At 43.1% G+C, this 26,561-nt stretch overlaps 1 protein-coding gene across 1 annotated transcript; it reads right to left on the bottom strand.

The window, feature by feature from the left end:
- Positions 1-273: 273 nt before the first annotated feature.
- Positions 274-17,456, bottom strand: irs2b (insulin receptor substrate 2b). Its single transcript, XM_077216275.1, has 2 exons — positions 14,103-17,456; positions 274-2,489 (listed from the first exon to the last, which is right to left on the bottom strand). Exons 1-2 carry the CDS (start codon positions 17,254-17,256, stop codon positions 2,485-2,487), a joined length of 3,159 nt encoding a protein of 1,052 aa, XP_077072390.1. The 5' UTR covers positions 17,257-17,456; the 3' UTR covers positions 274-2,484.
- Between the last annotated feature and the right edge of the window lie 9,105 nt (positions 17,457-26,561).

The following is a 26,561-nucleotide window of genomic DNA, read 5'->3' as shown; positions in this document are numbered from 1 at the left end:
CTGGGTCAGGCAGTAGATCAGACTGCAGCTATTATGAGTGTCTTCATGAACTCAGGCTGTTTGTTTAGTCTGCGTTTCAATTAAGCGCACAGACCTCTTGAAAGTTACATTGCTTAAGCTGAATGTGTTGAGAGTGTTAGTGTGTGACGTGAAGGTACTCCGATGATGAATGAAGACATCTGCTGTGTGGCTGAGCCAGGTTGCTCTCAGGAAGTCACACAAGTATAGTGGCATTTGTAAGCTATGAAAGAGACGTGAGCAGAGAGACTGAGCTTCTTAAATAATGTTACTTTTTATTGCATGTGGCTATTCAGAATCAATACAGTTTCTAAAGCAATGCTAATTACAGTAAGTTTAAATTATCATTTCTAAGTAGCATCACAATGCAAAGAATATGAAGTATATACAATGGAAGACAGAGGAAAAAAAAAAAAACTCGCTCAGGCATTGAAATATTCAAGATTTCCATACTGTGAACAGCATTCGCAAAAGAACACTGCTGAAATTACTGTTAGGATTCAATAGCAAATATGAAGTAGAAGAAGGGGAAAAAAACACTTTTCCATTTAAAGTTGGCAGAAAAGTTTGTACAGCAAAAAACGTTCTTACGGTTTTAAATATATTAACACAGTATTTATACATTTGGTTCCTTTCTGTAAACTAATCTTTAAAAAATTGTAAATATTGCATATGCCATATGTGAATGTGTACCTATTTTCGTAATATCAAGAATTATTCAAAGAATTCTTTTTTTTTCTTTTTTCTTTTATATTATAGCATTATCAAATATCCTTGAAGTGGCATCTATCGTACAGTGTACATACTTTTACAAACGTACTGAAGAATTAGAAAAGAAAAAACACCAGGCCCATAGTTCAGCCTTTGGCATGTACCTTCATTAGTGCTTTAGTTGTTTGGGGGAAATTCATTGGGAAATTCATTCAAACACGTACCGCATATATATATACATACAAAAAGAAATAAGTTATAATCTTTAACTTAAAAATGTCAGTTGCAATCTCTTTATACATTATGTACAGCTTTCTAGGCAAACTTTTTCATATACTTAAGTCAAGTTGTGTGTGTGTTGTACAAATTGTTTCGTGTCGATCTGAACAACTCTGCCTCGGTATCAGTCTGTTTGTGGATGTTTAGGCCGTGCGTTTCGTCTCCTGTGGAGATCTCTGGAATACTCTACATTCAAAAGTGTCTTGTGTTACAATCTAAGGAGTTTGTAAGTGCAAGACAAAGCATTGGTTCTGACGAGTCTATCCCTGTCTGACAGTAGGGAGCAGCATTAATGGTGTCAGGCCTTCTGAGACGTCCTTAAATCTATCACTCTCTGGAATGGCGAGCCGACAGGTGTGTATGTAAGGCAAAGGGAAGCCTGTGTGTTCAGAGTAGTGAGAGGGGGCAAGTCCGCAGAGGCTTCTGGGTTGTTAAGGTTTAAAGACGGTGTGCTAGCATGCCTAGGTTTGGCGAGAGAGATGCTCCTCTCTCTGACCTGAGGCGCACGACATCATTCATCTAGCGTGTGTTAATCGCGTGTGGCTTCGTTCCAAAACTAATAACTCCTCCTCTATGGAAGCCTGCTTTGCATATGTGCGGGATTACGGGCGGAAGGCCCGGTCCTTTACCAGCTCATATAAATATTTTATTAAAATGCTTTAAATATCTGTGTAGAATGCAAAATAACATTAATAGATCTTTGATTGCAGTGCAGGAACTTCCTCCACTGCACTGCAAGACATTCAGTTATCATGGCAAACAGTAATCTTTGATACTCTTGTGAGTGTATATGCAGGTCCTCCAGGAAACACTGTTTGACAGTACAGTCAGTAAGGCTTTGGATTGGTGTTTTTACGAAAACATTCACTTGAAAAAATAAATTAATTTCTCAATATATAGATTTTTGTAAGTCATAACCTGGCTCGTTCTGAGGTAGGGTTTTCAAGTGACTGCTTTTTTTGTGTCTGATTTCGAATTGTTGAGTAAATTTCTGAAATGCCACCTCTGTGCAGTGTTGCAACCACCCGTGCGCGCACACGCACTCGTGCCGCCACACGCGGGGGAAATAAATAAGTGCGACGGGTGTATGCGTGCGTGTGGAGATCAGATGTTTTGGTTCACAGGTTTTAAGGGGTTGAGGGACACTGGCCACTCGAAGTCCAGATCTCGTAACAAAACCAGTGGGAAAAGGTCCTTAACACAAAAATTGAAGAGATTTTTAGTGAGTGACAGATGGACAGGAAGTCCCGCCTCTGTGTCTGCGAGTCTTCGTCATGCCTCGCGCTGGGGTCAGGTATCTGTGTTGCCGTGACGACGGCCATTCGAATGCATTTGGGAGGTCAAAGATCAGCGGAGGCCTGGTTCAGCAGCAACGTGGTCCATCTGTCCACACGAGCGCCTCCTCTCCTTCTCTCGTCCCCTGCTCTCGACGTGAACAACGGAGTGAAGGAGCCTTTATGAGAAGACTGGCTCTGTTTAGTCTGCAAGACACAAGAGAGAAAAAGAAGCACATTAATGTGATGTCTATAAAGACAGAGAAAGAAAGCATCACAAACCAATAAAACACGCTGTTCCCCTAGATCAACGAGATCGCGCTGCCGTCGCGCAACACAACAGCCTTTTATGGGCATTCACTAATGTTACGGCATTTGTCTGAAATACTATCATATTCCTCTGTGCTTTGTCTGGAAAATTTTTCACAGAGCGGCGTGTTTTTTTCCGTTAGCAACCGTATGTGATTTATACATAAGGAATGAAACTGGCTAGCGGGGGATAAAAGGTTACACACTCCCTCTGTCTCGTTCTCGCTGTTGTTCTTGTGCTCTCCTTTACCAAGTAAGGAATGCGCGCTCTTTTGCCACGAGCAACAGAAGTGGCAGGTGCTCAGAGACAGACTATGGGAAACACTTGCTGACATTTAGCTCTGTGCAGCTGACGGAAAGAGCACAAGAGCCAGCCATACACTGACACACAACACAGCCTTAGATGTTCAGCAATATCAATGCTTTTTATGTATGTCTAATCAATGTCTAATTTGCTAAAAAAAAAAAAAGGGCAAAGAGCAAATTGGGCAAGACATGCTTTTTTGCCATTAAATAATGGTGCAAATGCCAGTAAATGAAATACTACAAATCTTAGTAAATCACATTGCATGATTTATTTAAATATTCTCCTCCCATATATTTTGCACCTGAAAGGCAAACTCTTACAAATGCATATGCAATAAGGTCAGCTGGAAAAATAGCTGTGTCCAATTGCATATTTTTTCACTAAGTGTCTTTAATAAATCTTGACAGTTTTTTTTAAAGCCAAAAGAGGGTTCACAAGCAGCAACATAGTATCGACCCAGATCCGGGCCAGATCTGGTACATGTGGATTCAACGCGTACCAGATGTGGGCTGGATCTGGGACGACACCGTGTTGCTGTCTGGGTTTGTGCTTCCTCAATGTTAAATCCGTCCAAAAAACAAAACAAAAAGGTATATACTTATGAGTAAATATTCTCCAAATATTTTAACCATTTGCTATGGCTTTAGTATAATGTAAATTTAAACACAATTATTTAATTTTGGAAGCACCTTGTTGACTTTACAATATGATGATTAATATCTTTCTCTCACTGTATAAATGGGTCTTTATAGACCATGCAATTTTAGAAAGGTGGTCCCTGGCAAGATCATATTTTGGGGCCTTTGGTATTACAAAGTTTAAAACCACATGCACTCTGGTGCTTATAAACAGCTAAATGCAGAACAATGGAGTTCCTCCTGTTTAACTGTACTTGAAACATATAGCAAGATATGACACAATGGCTGGTGTGCAACAATAATCAGATCAGCACAGATGGATACAAGAATGGATCCTGTGTGTACATTCTCACAAATTAGAGAAAAAAATACACACATCAGCTTTACGTTTGAAATGTAAATAATACGGTGTCATTTGACAATTTGCTTCTGTCTCTTGCTGGGCTCTAGGTTCTGTTTACGAGACAAGATCGCTATCCTGACCTCTCACCCGCTGTACTGGTTTGTGAGGTTTCATTTGCATGTAGGCCTCACACTGGGCGGAAGTCTCTGCTAACACAAACCCTTTCGTGGATCTGTCCTGTCAGGCCGTGCGCTAACGCTAGCGCCTCCCCCCTTCCAATCTCCTCCTCCTGTTTTTCATCCGCCTAGAACAAGAGCTGTTTTCATAGAGCAAGCCTCGCTCTCACACACACTTAACAAACCCTTAATTCACAGCCATCGGCTATATTGCACACCATAATCACTCCCATTATCTGGACTACCCGCGCACATTCCGAAAACTTCCGCATGTGAGTCCGATATCACAACATCCACTCTGACAAGGATGGAAGTAATTCCCATGAACGTCAGTAGGGATGCATTCTCTCACAGAGAGCTGGGTAAAGTAAGGGAGGAGGGGCCAGCAAGAGGTCAAGCGCTTTCACGCTCGTAAAATGCCTCATCTTTTCTTGCTCTTTGATACCTCCCTCTGTGTGGTATTACGAAAGTATTACTCTTGCAGTTAAGTGCTGACAGATCTGTTTGCTCACGGCCAACTAGTGAAGAAAGAGAAAGGGGAGTAGGTGCTTTCCTGTTGTCCTTTTAACTAGACTGACTGTGGGAAAAACAGCAGAAAACACGTCTCACTCACCCTGATGGTAAAAAAAAAAATAATAATCCAACAGCCAAACACCAATGACAAACCCATATCTACAAGAGTAACAACAGCATTAGTTACATTATGTGTTTTTTTTTTTCTTCTTAGTGTAAAGTCAACAGAAGTTGTGTTTTCTTTCCTATTGGGACGTATAACCAATTGAAACGATTTCTCAAACAAGAAAAAATGTAGGGCGGGACTTAATTTTTTCCAACGGGAATTGATTGGATGGTTGTGGTTTCCTATATCTGTGATCTCATATGATTGACAGGTTGACCCGCCCTCATGCTAGTAAACACAAGAGGGAGGGGAAGTTATTTTGATTAAATATTACGAGGGAACATGAAATAAAAATATAAAAAATACACTAAAATCATTTATAATAAACACAGCAATATTCCATAAAAAAATCTCAATTGTCCATTTTGATTTCATGGTGAATTTAAAGTCCCAAGATTATTCTTTTACTTTCACAAACAAATGACTCTTGAGCCAATTGACAATGACACAATGACAGCGCAGTGGAAACCTTGATGTGAACTTGAGCTTGGCTGCTCGTACACAGACTCGCAGAGTACCATTTCGGGTGGTCTGATTTCGTCATGTGTATAAATAGACTTGAAACAGACAGAGATCTCTTTTCCGTCTCGCTGATTCTCACATTCACACTGATATCACAGATCCGGAGTCATGTAGTGTATGTGTATGTGTGGAGGTCAGAAGCCAGCTTGAATTTCACAGAGCTAATTAAGCAAGAGGAAGCTTGGCAATTCCATGGATGTCCCATTCCGATCCGGAAAGGCAGAAAAAAAACAGCGCCAATGAATGAGGGGGAAAGAAAAAGCAGTGAGGTCATGGGACAAGCACTCAACAGAGACGGAGACTGATGAATGAGCAGAGGGAGGAACTTTAAATGTTTTATCTGTCAAATGCTGACCTGAACTAACTTTATTAACTGTGTCCTGCATTCACTGATGTCTACAGTGCCATATACAAAATAAATTATGTTTATGTTATGCCAAGAAATTAGATGGCAAGGCAACATTTTCAATAATTTAATAATTTCAAATATTACCAAAAACATAATTATGTAGGAAACACTGCTTCTTACATCTCAATGAGTAAATATAAATCAATAAATATATAAATATAAATATAATAAATATATAGGCTAATTCTAAATATGCTCAAATTCAAATAAGTAAGAGCAGATGGAGAAAAGAAGTGTGAGGTCTTATCGGACCCTCTGACCCCAAATTCCCTCCCCCATCTCTCTCCCTGTTGTTTTGTGTCTCAGAGTAATCACTCAACCTATAAAAGTCTTCAGGTCTAAGCTTAGTGCAACATATTGCTTCCTTAACATTTTTTGACGGTGTTAAAACTGTGGTTTCTGTGCCTGTGTGAGAAATCAGCACAGGTATTTAAAGCAACTGTAATCTGGACCACGCTGGTTCAAGTAAAAAATCTTGTGAACCCGCTGCCCCCATCCCTAAAAAATGTCCCCTCTCCACACACACACATTTGTCCTGCGACTCATTATTTATTTATTTCACACAGGTTAAATTTAGCCCCCCTGCAGCCGAGCCAGGAACAGTCTGGTGTTCTCACACACATATAAGTATAACACACAACTGTTAACATATAAGTATAACACACAACTCTCTCTCTCTCTCTCTCTCTCTCTCTCTCTCTCTCTCTCACACACACACACACACACACACACACATGTGTGACTGACTGTACTGTAAACGTGCTAGTGTTAGCTACTAAGCCTAATTTATTTATCTACGCCAGTCTCATATATCATAGAAGGGGAGTATCAGTTTGAACCCGTGGGGTAGAAATAACAATGTTTCTGTTCATCCTCACTCAGTAGGATCTTCCAATGTCACTGATTTTCACATTGTCAGCGATTTGTAGCAATTTGGTGAAAGTTTGAGGGAGCAGGAGTGACGTACATTGGCACACAAAACTAACATTCAAGGGATTCACTCTCTCAAATAAATGTAAATGTCTAAAACTGCTAAGCCACAGCTTAACAAACGACCATGTATTATTTTTTAAGATTCATAATACATTATGTTAATGAATCAAAAAACAAAATATTTATTACTAATAATGCCAAAAATATATACTAATAATGTGGAAAAAATAGAAACAAAAATAACAGATGAAGCTAATTTCAACAGTTGTTAACACATCACTGACAGCTCTGGGCTCAATTTCAAATTGTAAATTGTAACTTTACAGAGACGGAGACTATGGGAAGAGAGGCAGGGCAAAAGGTTACACTGTATGTGTGGTGTGATGATCTTCATGTGTAAATGTCACGTTCTAATCTCATAACACTACAGCCAACTAAGACAACAGAGCTCAGTGGACATATGGAAATAAACTCCAGTCCATGAATAAGAAAGTGTGTGCATAAGGGTGTGCGAGCTCAGCAGATCTCACAGTCATCCTGCTTTAAACAAATCCAAATACCCAAGGAGCCATTTAAATTCACTTGATGAGAGTAAAGCATCACTACATATTCTGCTCCACGCATACACACTCAGATGACTTAGCTCAGCAGGGGAGAAAAGGAGCATTCATTCAGAATCAGGCCACATGCCATGCAATTATTCCCACACACGGCACGTGCTCTTAAAGAGCATCCTATGCAGATTTCAAATGATATTTTCCAGCAACATCCTACTCCACATGCTAAACACACACACGAAATGTTACATTTATAGGATGTTAACATATAGTTATCATATTAACATATAACACATGTTAACATATATACTTTATACACATACACAGAAATGACAGAAAGGGATGAATGTACTATGTGTGTTCGTGTGTGTGTGTGTGTGTGTGTGTGTGTGAGAGAGAGAGAGAGAGAGAGAGAGAGAGAGATTCTATGTTTTATATATTACACTAGACTGACACAAATATTACTGTGGTAGCATTTCTTTTTTTCTTTTTTTGTGTTATTACAATATTTATGGGGGGGGGGGGGGTCATGAAAATAATGTCACAATCAAAAAAATACAAATAAAAAAAAAATAGGCTTAATTCTCTATAAAGCGATGTATAATGTATTATTTGTGTCACGGAACACACACTGGAGGCAGAAAATCCAAAAGCAGTAGTTTAATAAAAGGGCAATCCAAACTCTTAGTCATCCAGGCAGGGGTCAAAAGTCCAATAAGGCAATCCAAAACATAAAATACAAACGAGAACCAGTACGATACAAATAACGGAAGTGTGGGGACATAATACAAGGACTCCGTGACACATACTGAAACAGACAGGGTTATATACACAGGGAATCGACAATGATAATGGGGAATTGGCTGAGTGCAATGATCAGTGATAAGAAACAGCTGAGTGCAATGATGAGACAAAGGATCGTGGGAAATGTAGTTCATAAGTGAAGGACACCGTGGGAAAGGAGGACATCTAGTGGACATCAGGGGAACACAAACCCAACACTGTGACATAACCCCCCCTCTACGGAGCGGCTACCAGACGCTCCATGACAACAACAAGAAACACAGAAAACACAACACAATATAATACAAGAGGTTCAGGAGGGAGGTGGAACGGTGGAGGATCAGGGGGAGGGAAGGTGGGCCAGGTCCATGAAGGGAGACAGGAACAAGGAGTGAGGGTTTAACCGGGGACCGGGGCAAAACAAAAAATCTATCGGGCATCCAGGGGTAAACACAAAGTCTATCGGGATGCCAGGGCGAAACGCAGAGTTCATCGGGAGGCCAGGGCGAGACGCAAAGTCCATCGGGCGGCCAGGGCGAGACGTAAAGTCCATCGGGCGGCCAGGGCGGCGAAGACCCCTCGGGCGGCCAGGGCGGCGAAGACCCCTCGGGCGGCCAGGGCGGCGAAGACCCCTCGGGCGGCCAGGGCGGCGAAGACCCCTCGGGCGGCCAGGGCGGCGAAGACCCCTCGGGCGGCCAGGGCGGCGAAGACCCCTCGGGCGGCCAGGGCGGCCCCTCGGGCGGCCAGGGCGGCGAAGACCCCTCGGGCGGCCAGGGCGGCGAAGACCCCTCGGGCGGCCAGGGCGGCGAAGACCCCTCGGGCGGCCAGGGCGGCGAAGACCCCTCGGGCGGCCAGGGCGGCCCCTCGGGCGGCCAGGGCGGCGAAGACCCCTCGGGCGGCCAGGGCGGCGAAGACCCCTCGGGCGGCCAGGGCGGCGAAGACCCCTCGGGCGGCCAGGGCGGCGAAGACCCCTCGGGCGGCCAGGGCGGCGAAGACCCCTCGGGCGGCCAGGGCGGCGAAGACCCCTCGGGCGGCCCGGGCGGCGAAGACCCCTCGGGCGGCCAGGGCGGAGCAGACACCGGCTCAGGAACAGCAGACACCGGCTCAGGAACAGCAGACACCGGCTCAGGAACAGCAGACACCGGCTCAGGAACAGCAGACACCGGCTCAGGAACAGCAGACACCGGCTCAGGAACAGCAGACACCGGCTCAGGAACAGCAGACACCGGCTCAGGAACAGCAGACACCGGCTCAGGAACAGCAGACACCGGCTCAGGAACAGCAGACACCGGCTCAGGAACAGCAGACACCGGCTCAGGAACAGCAGACACCGGCTCAGGAACAGCAGACACCGGCTCAGGAACAGCAGACACCGGCTCAGGAACAGCAGACACCGGCTCAGGAACAGCAGACACCGGCTCAGGAACAGCAGACACCGGCTCAGGAACAGCAGACACCGGCTCAGGAACAGCAGACACCGGCTCAGGAACAGCAGACACCGGCTCAGGAACAGCAGACACCGGCTCAGGAACAGCAGACACCGGCTCAGGAACAGCAGACACCGGCTCAGGAACAGCCACAAGAACTGTAATAGTCACAAAAACAGACACAAACACAGAAACAAACACTGGCTCTGGAACAGGCACTGGCTCTGGAACAGGCACTGGCTCTGGAACAGACACTGGCTCTGGAACAGACACTGGCTCTGGAACAGACACTGGCTCTGGAACAGACACTGGCTCTGGAACAGACACTGGCTCTGGAACAGACACTGGCTCTGGAACAGACACTGGCTCTGGAACAGACACTGGCTCTGGAACAGACACTGGCTCTGGAACAGGCATTGGCTCAGCCTCCGGCTCTGGAACAGGCATTGGCTCAGCCTCCGGCTCTGGAACAGGCATTGGCTCAGCCTTCGGCTCTGGAACAGGCATTGGCTCAGTCTCCGGCTCTGGAACAGGCATAGGCTCTGGAACAGGCATTGGCTCTGCCTCCGGCTCTGGAACAGGCATAGGCTCTGGAACAAGCATTGGCTCTGCCTCCGGATCTGGAACGGGCAATGGCTCTGCCTCCAGCTCTGGAACAGCAGACACTAGCTCCGGCTCTGGAACAGCAGACATGGGCATGTCCAGGATCCGAACCAGACGCTCCAGATAGTCCAGATCCAAGAAGGCAGACGGCACTGGCTCTGCCTCCGGCGCTGGAACGGATACTGGCTCTGCCTCCGGCTCTGGAACAGGCATTGGCTCTGCCTCCGGCTCTGGAACCGGCAATGGCTCTGCCTCCGGCTCTGGAACCGGCAATGGCTCTGCCTCCGGCTCTGGAACCGGCAATGGCTCTGCCTCCGGCTCTGGAATGGGCACTGGCTCTGCCTCCGGCTCTGGAACGGCCATTGGCTCTGCCTCCGGCTCCGGCTCTGGAACAGCAGACACTGGTTCCGGCTCTGGAACAGCAGACACGGGCATGTCCAGGATCCGAGCCAGACGCTCCAGATAGTCCCGGCCCAGGAAGGCGGACGGAACGTGAACAGTCTCTCGCTGGGCAGACGTGACGTGAACAGTCTCTCGCTGGGCAGACGTGACGTGAACAGTCTCTCGCTGGGCAGACGTGACGTGAACAGTCTCTCGCTGGGCAGACGTGACGTGAACAGTCTCTCGCTGGGCAGACGTGACGTGAACAGTCTCTCGCTGGGCAGACGTGACGTGAACAGTCTCTCGCTGGGCAGACGGAACGTGAAGATTCTCTGACTGGGCAGACGGGACGTGAACAGGCTCTCGACCACCTCCTCCACTGCGACCTCCACGGGTTCCACGAAACTTAACTAATCGGGTCCCCTTAAAAAACTCCCTTCTCTCCCGCTCGGTGGCTGGGGAAGAGATATTGAGAAACATACCGCTGGATCTTGTGTGACGGAGTCCTTCTGTCACGGAACACACACTGGAGGCAGAAAATCCAAAAGCAGTAGTTTAATAAAAGGGCAATCCAAACTCTTAGTCATCCAGGCAGGGGTCAAAAGTCCAATAAGGCAATCCAAAACATAAAATACAAACGAGAACCAGTACGATACAAATAACGGAAGTGTGGGGACATAATACAAGGACTCCGTGACACATACTGAAACAGACAGGGTTATATACACAGGGAATCGACAATGATAATGGGGAATTGGCTGAGTGCAATGATCAGTGATAAGAAACAGCTGAGTGCAATGATGAGACAAAGGATCGTGGGAAATGTAGTTCATAAGTGAAGGACACCGTGGGAAAGGAGGACATCTAGTGGACATCAGGGGAACACAAACCCAACACTGTGACAATTTGATTCTATTGATTTGGGGTGAAATATAACCCTTGGGTGAAATTCAGCTGTGTCTGCCGTTTACTTTGTCACCAAACAAAGCTGCTCAACAATGTCTAATCTGTGGCAGTATGTAATCCGCCTTATCTGTGCTGCTAAAAGTGGGAAGCAGTGCGAGCGTTTCACAGAACATCTTGGATGTGTTTAACACTATAAAATCTGCAACGATAGCAGATACTTACAGAGACAACAACAACAGACTAAGAGGTGAAAGAGGACAGGAAGAGAGAGGGGATGGGAAGGCAGAGTCAGACTGATGATTGCTGATAGACAGAAAAGAAGAAATGAAAATAGTCCTTCAAATATAAAATCAATAATCAGAGGATATATTAAACAAAATGTTTTATGATGGAAGAGAGAAATAGCATTATAATAGACTAGGATTCAAAGGAATAGGTGAGTTTTGTGATGCGGGGTTGCCATCTGTGTCTTTTCTCTAGAAATAAAAGCAGGCAAATTGATAGACACAATCTTTCTTTCACTGCTGCACCTTTCAATTAAATTAAGTCTATCAAAGCGGGAAGAGGCGGGGATTGGTGTATCTGCAACAAAAAGAGATTTCACTTTTATTTCAAGCTTGTGCCGACTGTTTTTGCTGGTTATCTGACTGTATCTCCCCATATCTCTCTCTGGGCTGTTGTGTGGGGCAGCAGATGGCCGCTAATCATTAGTGTATTGTCAGGGCTCTGATGGGCCTGATAACCACTGTGCACTGCTTGGAATGGCAGGTGCACGACCCTGGTCCCCACCATCTGCTGGCCCGGCCCCTCACACACACTATTCTCAGGAGGGATGATTCTTTGGAAGCCCTTCGCAGACACACACACAGCTCTCTGAGATGTGCTAATAGTAAATTTTTAATAAGACAGTGTTTACTCTCTCCTCTAGTGCTATTATGTAGGGAAGAAATGGAAAGAATCCAATCTAAGGAAATAAAAGGTAGGCGAAAGCTTCAATGCCCACAGAGCTCTTTATGCCCCACTCTATAGCCGTGTATATATCCAAGGCCAGATCAGAGGGGACCTATTTAGTTTACAACGCACTGCTGGAGTATTTTGGTGTTCAATGACTCAGTAAGGGTGCAGATGTGGAAAAATGCTGAATTTAAAACGACAGAACGTGACAAAAGCCAATCAGCCCAAAATGATGAGGTTCCGTCATAAACCTCAGTCAAACATCCTGCACACTGTGTAAATATGTAGTTATGTTTACCAAAGTATGTGTCTGCTTCCCATTCACAAATGTACTATTCAAATCAGTGTGTAAAAAGTGACGGGAGGAGGGATGGAGTGAAATGTGGCATTACAGACATTGGCGTAGTAAACAGAGCGCAGCCTATCCGTGCTCTCGTCTCTGCTCAATATGTTGTATGCACAAGTTGCCTTTCCGGAATACTATCGGGCCATTCTTAACAAATAAGAGGTCTGTCTTCTGTCTCTGTGGCTCATCTTTTGTTTTGGTGGAATGTTGTCTGTGACCAATCACAGGGCTTGGATGGCTGAGCTCTAGCGAATGTGTGCCAATGTTTCTGCGAGTTTTATTTGTGGTCTCCTCCCACTGTACTAGGGCTTCCGTGGCCTGCGGCTACGTCTTTCTGCTCCGTCCTCTTGTGGAGGTAAACAGAGAACTGCAGAAACACCTGCTCCGCCAGCACAAACACTCACACACCCTAGAGATCATAATTGTGCTCCGGATGCCGGCTATTTGCCTTATATGGTGTGTATGTGTGTTGTTTTAAGAGGCTTCTGCTTCTAGACTCTTTTGTGAAGTGTCATTCATCAGACAAGTCGTTCTGTCCTTTAAGTGCAGTTGTTCACCTTGACTTTTTTTCAGTGCAAGGGTCTCACTAAAGTGTAGCATACTCCTTTTTTAATACTTATACACCCTTCACACAATCCCACTCAAACAAAGTTACACTTAACAACAACACCTCCTATCTTACTACTCATTTCAGTGTGTGACTTCCACGTGAGTCCATATCTGTGTCTGTCAGCCCATACGCTTATCTCTGTACTACACAAACAACTTTGTTATTCAAGTCGTGCCGAAAAACAAAAGGTGGGTCGTTCCTTAAAAGAAACCTGGCAGGTTAGAAAAACAAGCAGGCTTTAACCTCTCTGAACGACCTTTGCACACATTCTGCATTCCAGGCCTGAAACCCTCCGTCTGAAAACTGATAAACAACTGACTCACTTGTTTTTATCTGGGCTACTGTTCACTCAAGTACGAAATAATGACTAATTCTGATTCAGAGAATTAGACAAAGTATGATCCCAAATATTGGGAATGTTTCTTCTTTTGCTAAATTATTGACATGATCTCTCTTTTTCACATTTACATCCTCTCAAACTGACCGAATCCCACAGTCATCCTCACAACTACTGACAATATAATATCAATAGGGATCTCCAGTAAGAATTAATAAAAACCTTTAACTGAGCTGTTTTCACCCCAAACACCCCTGCAGGCATGGGTGAAGCGATCAGTCACTGAGAATAAAAACTGCGCCACAGCTTTTAAAGAGGCATTTCCATCATTCTGACACTCAAGGTGCTCAATTAGCTCTCTCACATAAGAGGGAAATTTGTCATGTGGCATGCTAATCTGGTGCACAAGTAATATGCAGTTGTTATTTTTGCAAAAAATAATGTGTCATGTCATATTGTAGTGAGTTAACACAGCTAAATCATTCTAACATTTCAGAGCACAGCATTTGAAAGAAATTAAGTGAATGAGTGTAAACATTAACTAATGAAGGTTGTGAGTTTGCACATCACCAGTTATGTATTTTATGAATTTCAGCTTACCTGTTACTATTGTTGCCGTCTCCTTGAACCCAAGGCTGGCATACGGACTGGCATGTATTCCATTGATGCCCTCTTTACAGCAGCTGGCAGGTTTGAACCGGACAAGCGAATCACAGCTGGCAAGTCCTCCATCCATCAAGTTTAAGGCAATATAGTTAAGTCCATACTGAAAGCCGGCCGATGTCTCCCTGCACATGGGACTGTTGTACTCTTCATCCGATCCTTCGCTGTTCCTCACAGAAATAGACACGTTCTCCACAGAGGCTGAACCGTGCCGCCTGGCGTCGTGTGCGAAGGAGGGAAAAACTGGTGTTACGGTGGTGGTTGAGGAGAATGTCTCTGAACTGTGCCGCCTGCGTCCCTGGGGGTCGGCACGGATAACTTTGGCACCCCGGTCGGGATCCACCAAGGCCAAAGTGCCACCATGCAGCAGGAATGCTTCAACGCCAGGCACTCCCACAGTCTCATCCACAGTCAGCCTCTGCATGCAGGAGGATGGGCTGATCTTCTGCCCACCTTCTGAGGGCTGCGAGACAGGAGGGGAAACAGGCACGCCAAACGTCATCTCTGTGTAATCGTCTTTAGCTTTATCAACTGGGCCCACTGGTGCCACCTGTGCTGTGAGGTGGTACCTTTCATCTTTCTCCTCTTCTTTAGGGTGGGCGGGGCAGGACGTGAGATCCGGCAAAGGCTCCAAGCCATTAGACGGAGCGGCATTTACAGATTTGGGTGACTGAGAATTCACGTCTATGTTCATGTAATCAGAGAGGGGGGATGTCCTCTGATCTCCAGACGATCCAAGGGATGAGGCTGAGCTCTCGGAGGAAGTAATGGAGGGCGGAGTGCAACTTTCAGCAACATGTCCAAAGTCTATTTTTATGTACTCGCCAGGGCTTTTTGGCTCAGAGGGAAAGGGATGCTCGTTCATACTGGGTAATGTCCGGAGCGTGTCAAGTGAGAGGCGGGTGGGCCGGTTCATCCTGTGCAGGAGGATGAAGCTATCCGTGCGGCTCTGTCTTAGAGGAGATGGGGCTGGGGGGGATGCTGTTTTTACTGACTCCTCTATTATCCTGTGACTCTGAGGATTCATGACAACATACTGATCATTGTCCGCATCCTTTAGCGTCTGCTGGGGCTTATGACAGCGGGTCAAAGAGTTAAACAAGTAAAGCTGTCTGAGACATGGAGACTCAGGGCTCAGGTAGTAGTCTGGTGGTGTGACTGAATCTACAGGGGACATGTTGAGGTACTCACCATTAGACAGTTTCCCATCTGAGCTGTCGATGGAGAATTTAGAGCCGCACAGCATCCTCATGTAGCCGCTGTCATCCAGAGAACAACTGCTGGGGGAATTGGTTCTGTAACCATTCGCTATAGTGAGGGGGTGCGTCCTGGGGTTGATTATCTGCTTTGGAGCCGAAACGCACATTGGGCTCATGGGCATGTAGTTGTCAGTCTTCGCCCCTTGCGGAGCCACACCTGGTGTCATCGGCATGTAGCCACCGTCGCCCAGATTACCGCTGGAACTTTTCAGTAACGATCCGATTTCAATGTCCCCATAATCTTCAGGGTATGCGAGCTTTGGGGATGCGGTGTGAGAGCTGCGCCCCGAATGGCCTCCAGTTGTGTGCGTGGCTCTCATGAGCGTGTACTCGTCCAGTGAAGCAGAGGACACTTGTGATGGCACCCTCTTCTGGTAAGGCATGGTGAGAGAGTGTGTCCTCTTCCTGTAGGCTTTCTCCAGATCTCCTACGCTCTCCTCGCCTGCCGCCCGGACGCTTCGCCGTCCACAGCTGTTCGGCCTTTCCATGATCATATATCCATACAGGTTGCTGCCCTCCTGTGAGGGAGGCGTGTCAGCGAGCGACTCGGGTGTGTTGCTTCGGTTTGCTGTTAAAAGGTGCCGAATATCACCTGGGCTGGAGCCGCACTCATCGCAGGAGATGAAGCCAGCATCGCTGGGGGAGCCTGAAATGGAGGCGGTGCAGCTGGAGGGCCGAGGGCCTGACAGGCTGACAGCTGAGGGAGGCGAGTGAGACACAGGCATGCACATGGATTTACTATGCTGGAGGGTTGATGACTTAAATGTCCTGCATGGGCGAGCTGTCACTGTGTTAGAGCGGCTCAAATGCATCCTAGTCACGCCTGGGCTGATCGGGCTGCCTATGGTACCATCACCCTCGCTTGCCGTGCGGATCCTACAGGACGTCAGTTTTGTCACGGGAGACGTCGCTGCCATGCTGTCGGTGCGCGAGCGCCGTGTCAGCCCAGTCTGACTCGGCGGAAGGTTGTTAAAGTGCCGTCTGGTGGGCACAGATATGGGGTTGGTACCCGAGGACTGGCTTTTGCTGCGTGGGCGGAACTCTGACATCTCTTTCATTGCTTTCATCGCCTCCAAAATAGTCTCATGAATGTTTTGCGCCACCACCGAATCGTCCGCCTGCATCCACAACTCGCCGGGTCCGATCGACGCGGACCGGCCCACCTCGATGAAAAAAAAGCTGTCTGAGTGTCCGCATCGGCGGATGTTCATCAGCTGTAAAATCACCGACGCCACCTCCGTGTTAAGTTTCACGAAGCTGATGGTCCGGCTGGATAAACACAGCCTGTAAACGCCCGTTAAGTTTCTGCTCTGTCCGAGTCCTTTAGATTTCAAATTGACCTGCCAAACCTCCTTGTAAGTAGCGGTGACGGGCGTTATCACGCCGTAGGTCGCCTCATCAAAGCCGACGAGGGATGACGCTGAATTAGAAGCGGAGCCGTCGCTCACTTTCCCCTCGTTCATTAAATCCGTTAAGACAGTGTACCAGTCCTCCTGTTCCTGCTCGTTTTCGGCAGCCACGGCAAAATACTCGTCCTTGGTGTAAAGGGCGATCAGGTGTTTGTGTTTGGCATCGGCTCTCTTGTTGATGTTCAAGCACGAGTCCAAATGTATAACCCGTTTAGCAGCCGACTTGTTTTTCCATTTCTTCTCGCTCTCGTAATACTCCAGCCGGGCGCGAGAGCCCTCGCTCGGCTCCCTCAGCACGAAAAAGCGCTTGTGTCCGTGCTTCTGTTTCTTCAGATAGCCGCATTTCTTAACGTGGTTGTTGTTCTTCACAGTCATATTTGAAATCAGCTGTCCTTCTGTCGGCGGCGGACTCGCCATTCTCATATGCTTTTAAGAAAAACTCTCACTTCTCCTTAACTTGTGCTGTCAGTCAGATATAATCCTGTCAGACTCTCTTCTGTACCCGGCGCGGAGTGCGCGTTCGCTGCGAGGAGCGGTTTAACAGTAAATAACACATATCACTAAGTGACTGGAGTGAAGAGGAAAAACAACATGTGACGTCCTACACATCCAGCTTTGGTTACAAAAAAAAATAGAAAGAAAAAATACGCACACACAGAAACTAGGCGGTGCAACCTTCGGGGGAAGGAGTACCTGTGAATACGCCTCTTATAACAGCTCATTGGGCTCATTGGTGGAAGTATCTGATTGACACCTGAGAGCACCAATCACGTCTATACTCTTTTTCGCCGCTCCGCCCCCCACTAGAACATCCAAAGGTGTCTGAGAATTGTCAGAGAGGATCGCAGCCCATGAGCGCGCTGGTCGGAGAGGCGCTATGAGTGTTATATTTTATTCAAATAAAACGGAATAAAATTACCGTGAATAGTCTATGACGTTAATATTCTTGCTTCCTTTTGGGGAACAACTGGGGTGGTTAAAACAACCCGTACTGGGCGCAAGTTTTTCGGGAGTTTGTTCGTTATTTAGAGAGAGTGAGTTCATTTCGCTTATGATTTTGCAAAGTCAAACCTTTGATTAGCTATCGAATGCGTTGTAGCTCATATTAGCCTATTGTGAAGTTCACCATGTTATAGTGTAATTTCCTATTGTTAATTAGCCTATATGTGAGAATGTTGTGTGTTTTTTATGAGCTATGCCTAAAAGTTTTAAACCCATTTGCACATAACGTAACATTCCTTATCTCAATTGTGTTACTATATGTATTATCTTGGGCATTTTATTATTAAGGGATCAAGTTAGATCACGTCAGAAAGCATCATCTCGAATCTCTCCTCTGACGCATCATACAATTCATAAGCAATACGCGTGACATAGCCTATAGGCTAACGTTCTACACTATGACTTGACCTCGTTATATTGACGCATTCGGTTCGAGGCGAATCATTTAACTGTGGGACTATAAAAAACTGAAAGTTTGCGGAGCATCCTCGTTATGTAACGCAACCAGTGCTTTATAGTCTGAATGCGTCTTGTATTACGCGACTGCCTCTAGCGTTCACGGGTATGTGCGTCTGTGTTTTTGTCTTGTTTGCCTTCCACTAGAAGATTATTTCCGGTCAATGCCTTTACTTCGCACTCCTCCTTCAAAGTGTAATGTAGCCTACTACAGCACCGCTTACACTACACGGGAGCAGAGAGCACTGCAGGCTATAGTGAATGAAACTATAGGGTACTGCATGCGCTGGAAAGCTTAAAATGCGAGCGTTGTAGTTTCAGTGTTTCTCACTCCCATGTTGTATTTATAACATAATTAAAAGAAGCGTTTCTACTCCGAACAGTAAAATGTCAGCGAAACTGTGTCATTATGTGCAGCACTGCATCAGTTCTGCTCTAGATTTTGGTGGGTTAGGCTACAGTGATGACGTTGCGATGCAGGGTCTGCTGAGGATTGAATACGTCAGTGACCGGTTATGTACGTAGATAGAGAGATGCTTATACTCCTCTCAGATGAACTGAAATGCAGCTACTGTCTAGCTGTGCGTTTCGCAATAAGAGCACACACCTCACGGGAAAAGATGTATCTTCTGACTGAAAAAAAAACAAAAACAAGGACAGGCTACAATAACTCTACCCCCCCCCCCCCCCCCCCCCCTTTTTAAATAAAAAGGAAAGAAAAACGTACTCACCCCAAATTTTTGAACCGTATTGTATACATATTGTTAATTTTTTTTTTCAATTCTAAATACATGTGTAAAATTATCACAGGTTATAAAACAAATATTAATCAGCAAAACTGTGTCCAACCTTGATAATCAATCACCATATTAGAATCATTTCTAAAGGATCATGTGACACTGAAGACTGAAGTAATGCTGCTGCAAATTCAGCTTTGCATAACATAAATAAATTATACTTTAAAGTATATTATAATAGAAAACCTTTATTTTAAATTGTAATAATATTTCACAATATTACAGTTTTTTTTCTGTATTTTTGATCAAATAAATGCAGGCTTAATGAGCATAAGAGACTTCTTTCAAAAACATTAAAAATAGTGATGTTTCCAAACTTTTGACCGGTACTATATTCTCTTTTAATATTTTATAATCTATGAAAATCTATGTAATATATAAAACAAGCTTGTCTTGTATTCTGCAGATCATTAAAGGAAACCTGAAACACACATTGTTTTTGTCTCAGCAAATTTAACTCATAAACCATCTTCGTATAAATGGTCTCATGTGCATGACCTTGAAAAAGTCCCACAGGGATTCCTTTCCCCTCCTCACATGTTCAGAGAAAACAGTTTTTGCTGTCTCAGCGCTCAGCTCGCCTCCTTTATTTAGTGGCAAGGTCAATTATACAGAGATGTGAATGTTAATCAGGGCAACAATTCACTGATTTTACCGGAATGAATGGAAATGAAATCAAATACCTTACTTACTTCTTCTGTCCTATGCCTGTCAATAACTCAATGCAACAGCTTAGTAATCAGATGAGAATTACTGGCCCATATTAACTTAACATGTCATGATTTTCACACTGTCATCCTCAATAATAAGCAAATGATAAGCTTGAGTGAAGCAGGTATGTAAGTATAATGAGAACTGTTGGAATTAATTGAGTATACAATTGTAAACCCATTTTATTTGTGCAATGCATGCTGCTGTGTTCATAAACAAAGCTACCAGCAGCTCAATACAGTCAAATTACGGGTTGAATCCATCTCCAGTCATCTGAACCAAAGGTTTTTGTCATTGTGTATGTGTGTCAAAATACAGACCAACCCTTGTGAGAAAGAAGTGTGCTTAATTGTATTAAATGTGCAGTTGTAGTGTTTACTACCTATTTATATGCACAGTGTATATTGCAGATAATTTGAAATTAAAGGCCACTTAAGTGTACCGAAAGAGTACACTTTCATTACGATGTTTCATAACAAGTACACCTTCAAACATGCACTTTGTAATAATGTCAAATTAAAAGTTGAACTTTAAAGTACATTTTATATCATTGTGGTTGAATAGATTTTTGTTATGCCTCGAAGAAGTACACTTTTGATGTGTTGACTAACATAAAGCACATGTATTTGATTATAATTTTAACTGTTGTGTAGTATAATATCACATTTAAAGAGAATATACTTTTAATGTACTAAATTGCAAAAGACTAAACTATGAAATTTCATGTAAAGTTGTACACAAGTCATACTTATGTTTGTCAAAAGAGTAGCCTACTCTTTAAATTTAAACTATGTAATACGTTTTCATTTAATTTTAAATAACAAGCAATTTCTGAAAACATCACATTTAGTGCACGTTTAAGTATTATTTTAAAGTATAATTTTTCCGTAGTAAGTTCTCTTTTTAGAAGTATGCTAAAGTTTACTTCTTTTTCACAAGGGGATAAAAGGATTAGGGATTAAAATAGTAAGTCTGGCCCAAACAGCTCTTTTATTATAATTTTTCTCCTTTAATAAATAAATAAAAAGTCTGTTTTCTTAGGTCCAATGTTCCTCATTAAGTGTTTGCAGTAACTTGAGAAAAAACCCCGATGGACTTGAAAAAAAAACTGAAGCCTAAATTGGCAGGCTAGCCATTGTGAACAGTAGCGGCACTTGTCACATTCATTTGTCACTCATTTGTTATTATGTGGGAAACGTGCCCACACTGTACTGCAGTAACAATGCATTGGACAAATGTAGAAGTAAAAGGAGGAAACATTCACAATGTAAAACATACATAATGTGATCGAATTAAGCCTGGTTGTTTGCAATTGATAACATATGTAGAGATAACACATATTGCTTTCCCTCCCTCTCTCCAGCCATGTCTGTTTGTGTGAGAAGATGAGAGAAACTATTCATGCGTGTGTTTTTATGTGTGTGTTTATCCACAAAGTCTTCAGGAGTAAAATGCAAATCAGGGCTTCATAAAATTGCAATAAGCTGCATGATTCTTTTGCATTATGCATGTTCACAAACATTCAAAGCAGGGGTTACACACATAAACATACACACGTACGTGCAAACACACACACACACACACACACACACACACACACACACACACACACACACACACACACACACACACACACACACACATAAGGCCCACACACACACACAATTCAACATAAGGCCCATCTCAGGTCCATCTGCTCTTACTGATCCATTCAGGTTCTTTATTAAATCATACATATGTATCAGCTTGAAATGTACACACTGTGATCCATTAATTTACTAGTAAATTAAACGCCCATCAAACTCTTATTTACGAGGGTGTAAAACTGATCGTTCTGGACTGAGACTCTCTTTTCGGTTGACAATTAAACTTCATGTGTGACATAACCGAGACACTAAAATTGTAAGTGAAAAGTATCCTTGATACTGTTGAGTTCTGGGAACATGCATATATTTTCTGGATTGGAGCTCAAGCAGACACAGAGAAAAGAACAGCTAAATTAGTATTTCCGTAACTTTACAGGATGCACTTTTTATAGTGGTGTTGATGTATATTGTAATAATTTTGCCATTCCACTTCATTCCCTCTCTGACTGCTCGCAGTAAAATATGAGTTAAGTCTCTCTCTCTCTCTCTCTCTCTCTCTCTCTCTCTCTCTCTCTCTCTCTCTCTCTCTCTCTCTCTCTCTCTCTCTCTCTCTCTCTCTCTCTCTCTCTCTGTGTGTGTGTGTGTGTGTGTGTGTGTGTGTGTGTGTGTGTGTGTGTGTGTGCATGAGAGAGAGAGAGATTCCAACATTGTGTTGGATTCCAAAATCACAGATCCTTCTACAATATTTGAGTAACAAAAAGTTTTCCCACACTGTTATGTTTTAGACCATTTAGCATAAACTTTTTCTTTCTTTATTGTGTTTGTTGGAAGACAAGTCATGATAGCTGTTGCAGAGCTGAATTTCATTTTATGTTACACTGCATACAATTAGTCAAACCATTATATCTCTGTTATCAACTATATAACAGCTCACATAGCAATGCTAATTCAGAAGATATTTCCTGCCCCAAAAACCACAAATATAGAATAGATACCCTGAATAGATTCATCTTATTTTGATGGATTGCTGTTGGATTGTCTCACATCAGGACCGCATATCTCTAAAACTCAGCCTGTCCATGATTTGACTATTGGACAAGACCACAAGCCTTTACATTCAGCCAATTAATAATTCATTACAATTTTGATTTTCTTTGATTATTTTACTCCAGGCTTAAAAATAAGATAAGAATAAGATTAACCATCTGACACAGTTTCATCTTCCCCCACATTTACATTCAATATGACCTTGACCTTGTTTTTAATGACTTAGGGCCAGATTAACTAACAGTTTGCGCCAGCGCGAACCCTATTTTGGCATTAAAGACATACAGTGAAATATTACCACTAAAAAGGCGTGGTCAGTTTTTTTTTATTGCATATGCATTTGCTGGAGTTTCCTTTTCAGATGCAAAATTTATGGGAGGAGAATATTTAAACTAATCATGCAAGGTGATTTACTAAGGTTTGCACTAGTAAATTTACTGGTATTTGCACCATTATTTACAGCCCAAAAGATCTTAAACCAGACGCTAATTTGCACTGTTCTTTGTAGACTGCATTGCTCACACTAATCTGCCCTACTTAGTAAACCTGGCCCTTAGTTTCTTTTTTTGCTTTTTTTTTGTTTTTGTTTTGCTTTCTTCTCACTTGCTATACATTATGGAGAAAACAACAAAGAGCTCAATTCATGATCATGTAATATGAATTTGATTCAATTACACAGCTGTTTAAGCATTCAGTATCCGCCCTCTCTCATCAGACATTCTCCCAGTGGCATCAATATTCATGCCCTATTACAGAGATATGCAATTCTAGAGATATATAGGTTTAATAACTGTTGAGTCCATGATGAATTCTGTTAGAGGTCATTTGTATTGTTTGAGGGGGAGGGGGGATACAGAAAGACAGAAGAGAGAAAATAGCAGAATAACAGCTTCCTGTTTAAATTTTGATTTTGACATTTGGTGTTTATGGAGACCCTAAAGGGACATGGTGATGGAAAAAAAAATTATAAGACGGGAGGAAAAAATATATTTCAATGCTTTTGCGTTCTCTCGCCATCCCATATTTTCTTTTTCTTCAGCATGTCCCTTTAGAAGCTCCTTAGGGTAACACTTTACAATAAGGTTCATTAGTTTAAATTTAGTTGATGTATTAACTAACAATGAGCAATACATTTGTTACAGAATTTATTAATCTTTGTCAATGTTAGTTAATAAAATTACAGCTGTTCATTGTACATGTTAGTTCACAGTGCATTAACTAATGTTGACAAATACAACCTTTAATTTTAATAACGTATTAGTAAATGTTGAAATTAATATTAACTAAGATTAATACATGCTAAAGAAGTATTGTTGATTCTTAGTTCGTGTTAACTAAGGTAGTTAACTAATGTTAACAAACAAACTTTATTGTAAAATGTTACCCTCCTTAGATGTCGATGCGAAAATATTTTTGTTCTTATGTCTTGATTTTTGCAGTTGAATTTTAACTTGAATTTAAATTGTTTTCTTGATTGATTGATCCATCCATCCATGGGATCCCGGAGACCCAAAATCAGCATGTGCAAATAATTAAAACAACATTTTGAAGATATTATTGAAGCCTTAACATGTTCATAGATTAATTAATTTAGACCATCCAATTATGTTTCATATATCATTTTGTTGGGTAAACGTAAGCTTCACCCACTAACGTCTGATTATACTTCGGAAAATAGAACATAGATAGAACAGGGTTACACAGAGAACGATAACATATGATGCGCACAGACATTTCTCACATTTATTTTTTCATGGTAAAGCAAAAGTTTAGAAGTAAAAGTTGGATTTTCAAGAGGGTAAAGTGCTCCACAGTTATACATCCTCAGTCAGTGCGGTCCCATCCTTTTATGTCAGTGGTGAAGGGGATTGAACTCTGATTCCGTCTCAACTCGCTTCCTTGTTTGTGGGGGTGGATCTGTGCACCTGCCACTCTCCTCCACACAGTCCCACATAGTTCCGCCTCCGCATCCCACTCAGTCCAGGGATGACGAGAGGATGAATCATTCAGTCAGCCAGAGAAAGCAGTGAGAGAACTGGAGTAAAGCAGAGATCATTGATTTCAATCGTCAGACTTAATCTCAGCGCAGCACAGATGCACATGCTGTTTTGGGACTGTTTGCATGAGTGGGAGGATGTGCGTGTAATGTATGTCTTACAGAGAACGGAAGGAAAGGATGAAAAACAGAGGGTTGGAAAGGAAGGAAATGTGAAAGGGCCGGAAGTCGTTTAATCAGCCAGCCTGAGTGTTATGTCACTGGCGATCAGATTGTTGACCATTTTGAGAGATGGATTCATATGAAATTTAACATCTGAACAATATGCATCACCCACGATGATGAAGTCCATCAAGTCCTTCAAAAGACTTTGTCATCAATGAACATGCATGTCGAATGTTACTTTGGTGGCCTGGAGATCATTTCTGTGAAGTGATAGAATGACATATGAGGTTAAACAAACACTGTTCACTATTTTATTTCTCCCTGTGTCCTCTCCTTGCAATTATCTCAAGGAGATTAAAAACATTAATGTGGGAGTCACATAACCAAAAACGATGCATAATTAGCCTATGAAAAATGACAAATGGCGAGCTCTTGGAGACCATGTATCTGGAGCTCTGGCACATATAGCTGCCTTCCCGTCATATATAGTCTGACACACAAAAGTCCCATTGATTAGGACACTCAGATGCAGTTCTGACACTGAAAATATGTGCCAAAACACCCTCTGGGAAAATAGTTGCAGCTGCTAATATAGCGTGATTTATTCGAACGTATGGTCTGTCTTATTTTAGCACCTCATATTGAAAGGAATTATGCAAAAATGCTTAATGACACAAACACGCCCAAAACAAGCATTCTGTGTGGAACGCAATTTGCATGGTGTAATTCACCATCTTGTAGTCCATTTCTGGTGGTTGAAACTCTGTCTACATCGTCTGTTTTTCCACAGGCTTACTATTTCAGCAGATTTATTTCCTGATTAATCTGGATTGCAGATTGCCCCAATGTTGTCTAATATAGTCTAGGAGTCTTAAAGTCCCCTTTTGGTGAAAATCATGCTTTTAATGTTGTTTATATGTCTATGTTGTGTTTTTAATATGCTTTAAGACAAACCATGTACACATTCAAATGCCAAAACAATTGCAGAGTATTTTCTCCTTGAAACTGCGTTGGAACCAAAGACAGTCTCAAAAACACGGTTTGAAATCATTGGTGTTTCTGACGTCATAAACTACTTTGTAACCAATCACGACAACGTGTGATCATCAACGAGTGGATCTCTGAGCTGGTGTGAGGGAGTGGAGACGGGGCTAATTTGTATTTTCACAGAACCGCGTATACTAAATGAGGCAAGGGTGTAGAGTTACATTCAAGCTATTTTAAGGCATGACAATTTTTTTTCAAGGAAAAATGTTTAAATATATAATTTTGGTGATCAAAGATTAGTTTTAAGGGATACAATTTCGACTACAGGGGGACTTTAATGAAAACAATGGCGAAAGGATGCAGTTACAATATTGATGAGCAGGGGTCTAAATGAATTAGATTTAAGTAAGTACATAAATAAATAAATAAATAAATAATACACCTAACAGTAAACAAAGATATGATGAAGGAGTAATCAATGAACTGTATTTATTTAAATAAACTCAAAATACAGGAGATCACTGGAGATAACAAGTAGAAATGGCTAACCACATAAAGTTAACAATGCTAATTGAACTAAGGGGAACTTACATGACAACTAGAAATGGAAACCTTTTTAAGCGTTTTGGCTGTTCATTGGGGGGCTAAAATTACAGGTTTCAAAATGCAAGTTTGTGAAAATGATATTGTCTCCATGTAAACTACAAAAATGCGAATTTGTGAAAACGATGACAACATGCTTATGTGTATTACTGAATATGTCTAGTCTACAGGCACGTAGTGTTTCTTTACCGAGGTCCTGACTCTCCCCAAAAAATCCCAGGATGTCCTTGGATAAAAGAGTAGGGGTTTAACCCCGGCATCCTGGCCAAATTTGCCCCTTGGCCTCTGTCCATCATGGCCTCCTAATCATCCCCATATACTGATTGGCTTCATCACTGTCTCCTCTCCACCAGTAAGCTGGTGTGTGGTGGGCGTTCC

This window comes from Siphateles boraxobius, unplaced genomic scaffold (genome assembly GCF_051911475.1).
Source record: "Siphateles boraxobius isolate OS27281-9 unplaced genomic scaffold, OSU_SipBor_1 7, whole genome shotgun sequence".
Lineage (NCBI taxonomy): Eukaryota > Metazoa > Chordata > Actinopteri > Cypriniformes > Leuciscidae > Siphateles > Siphateles boraxobius.
This window is presented reverse-complemented; position numbering and strand designations above follow the sequence as displayed.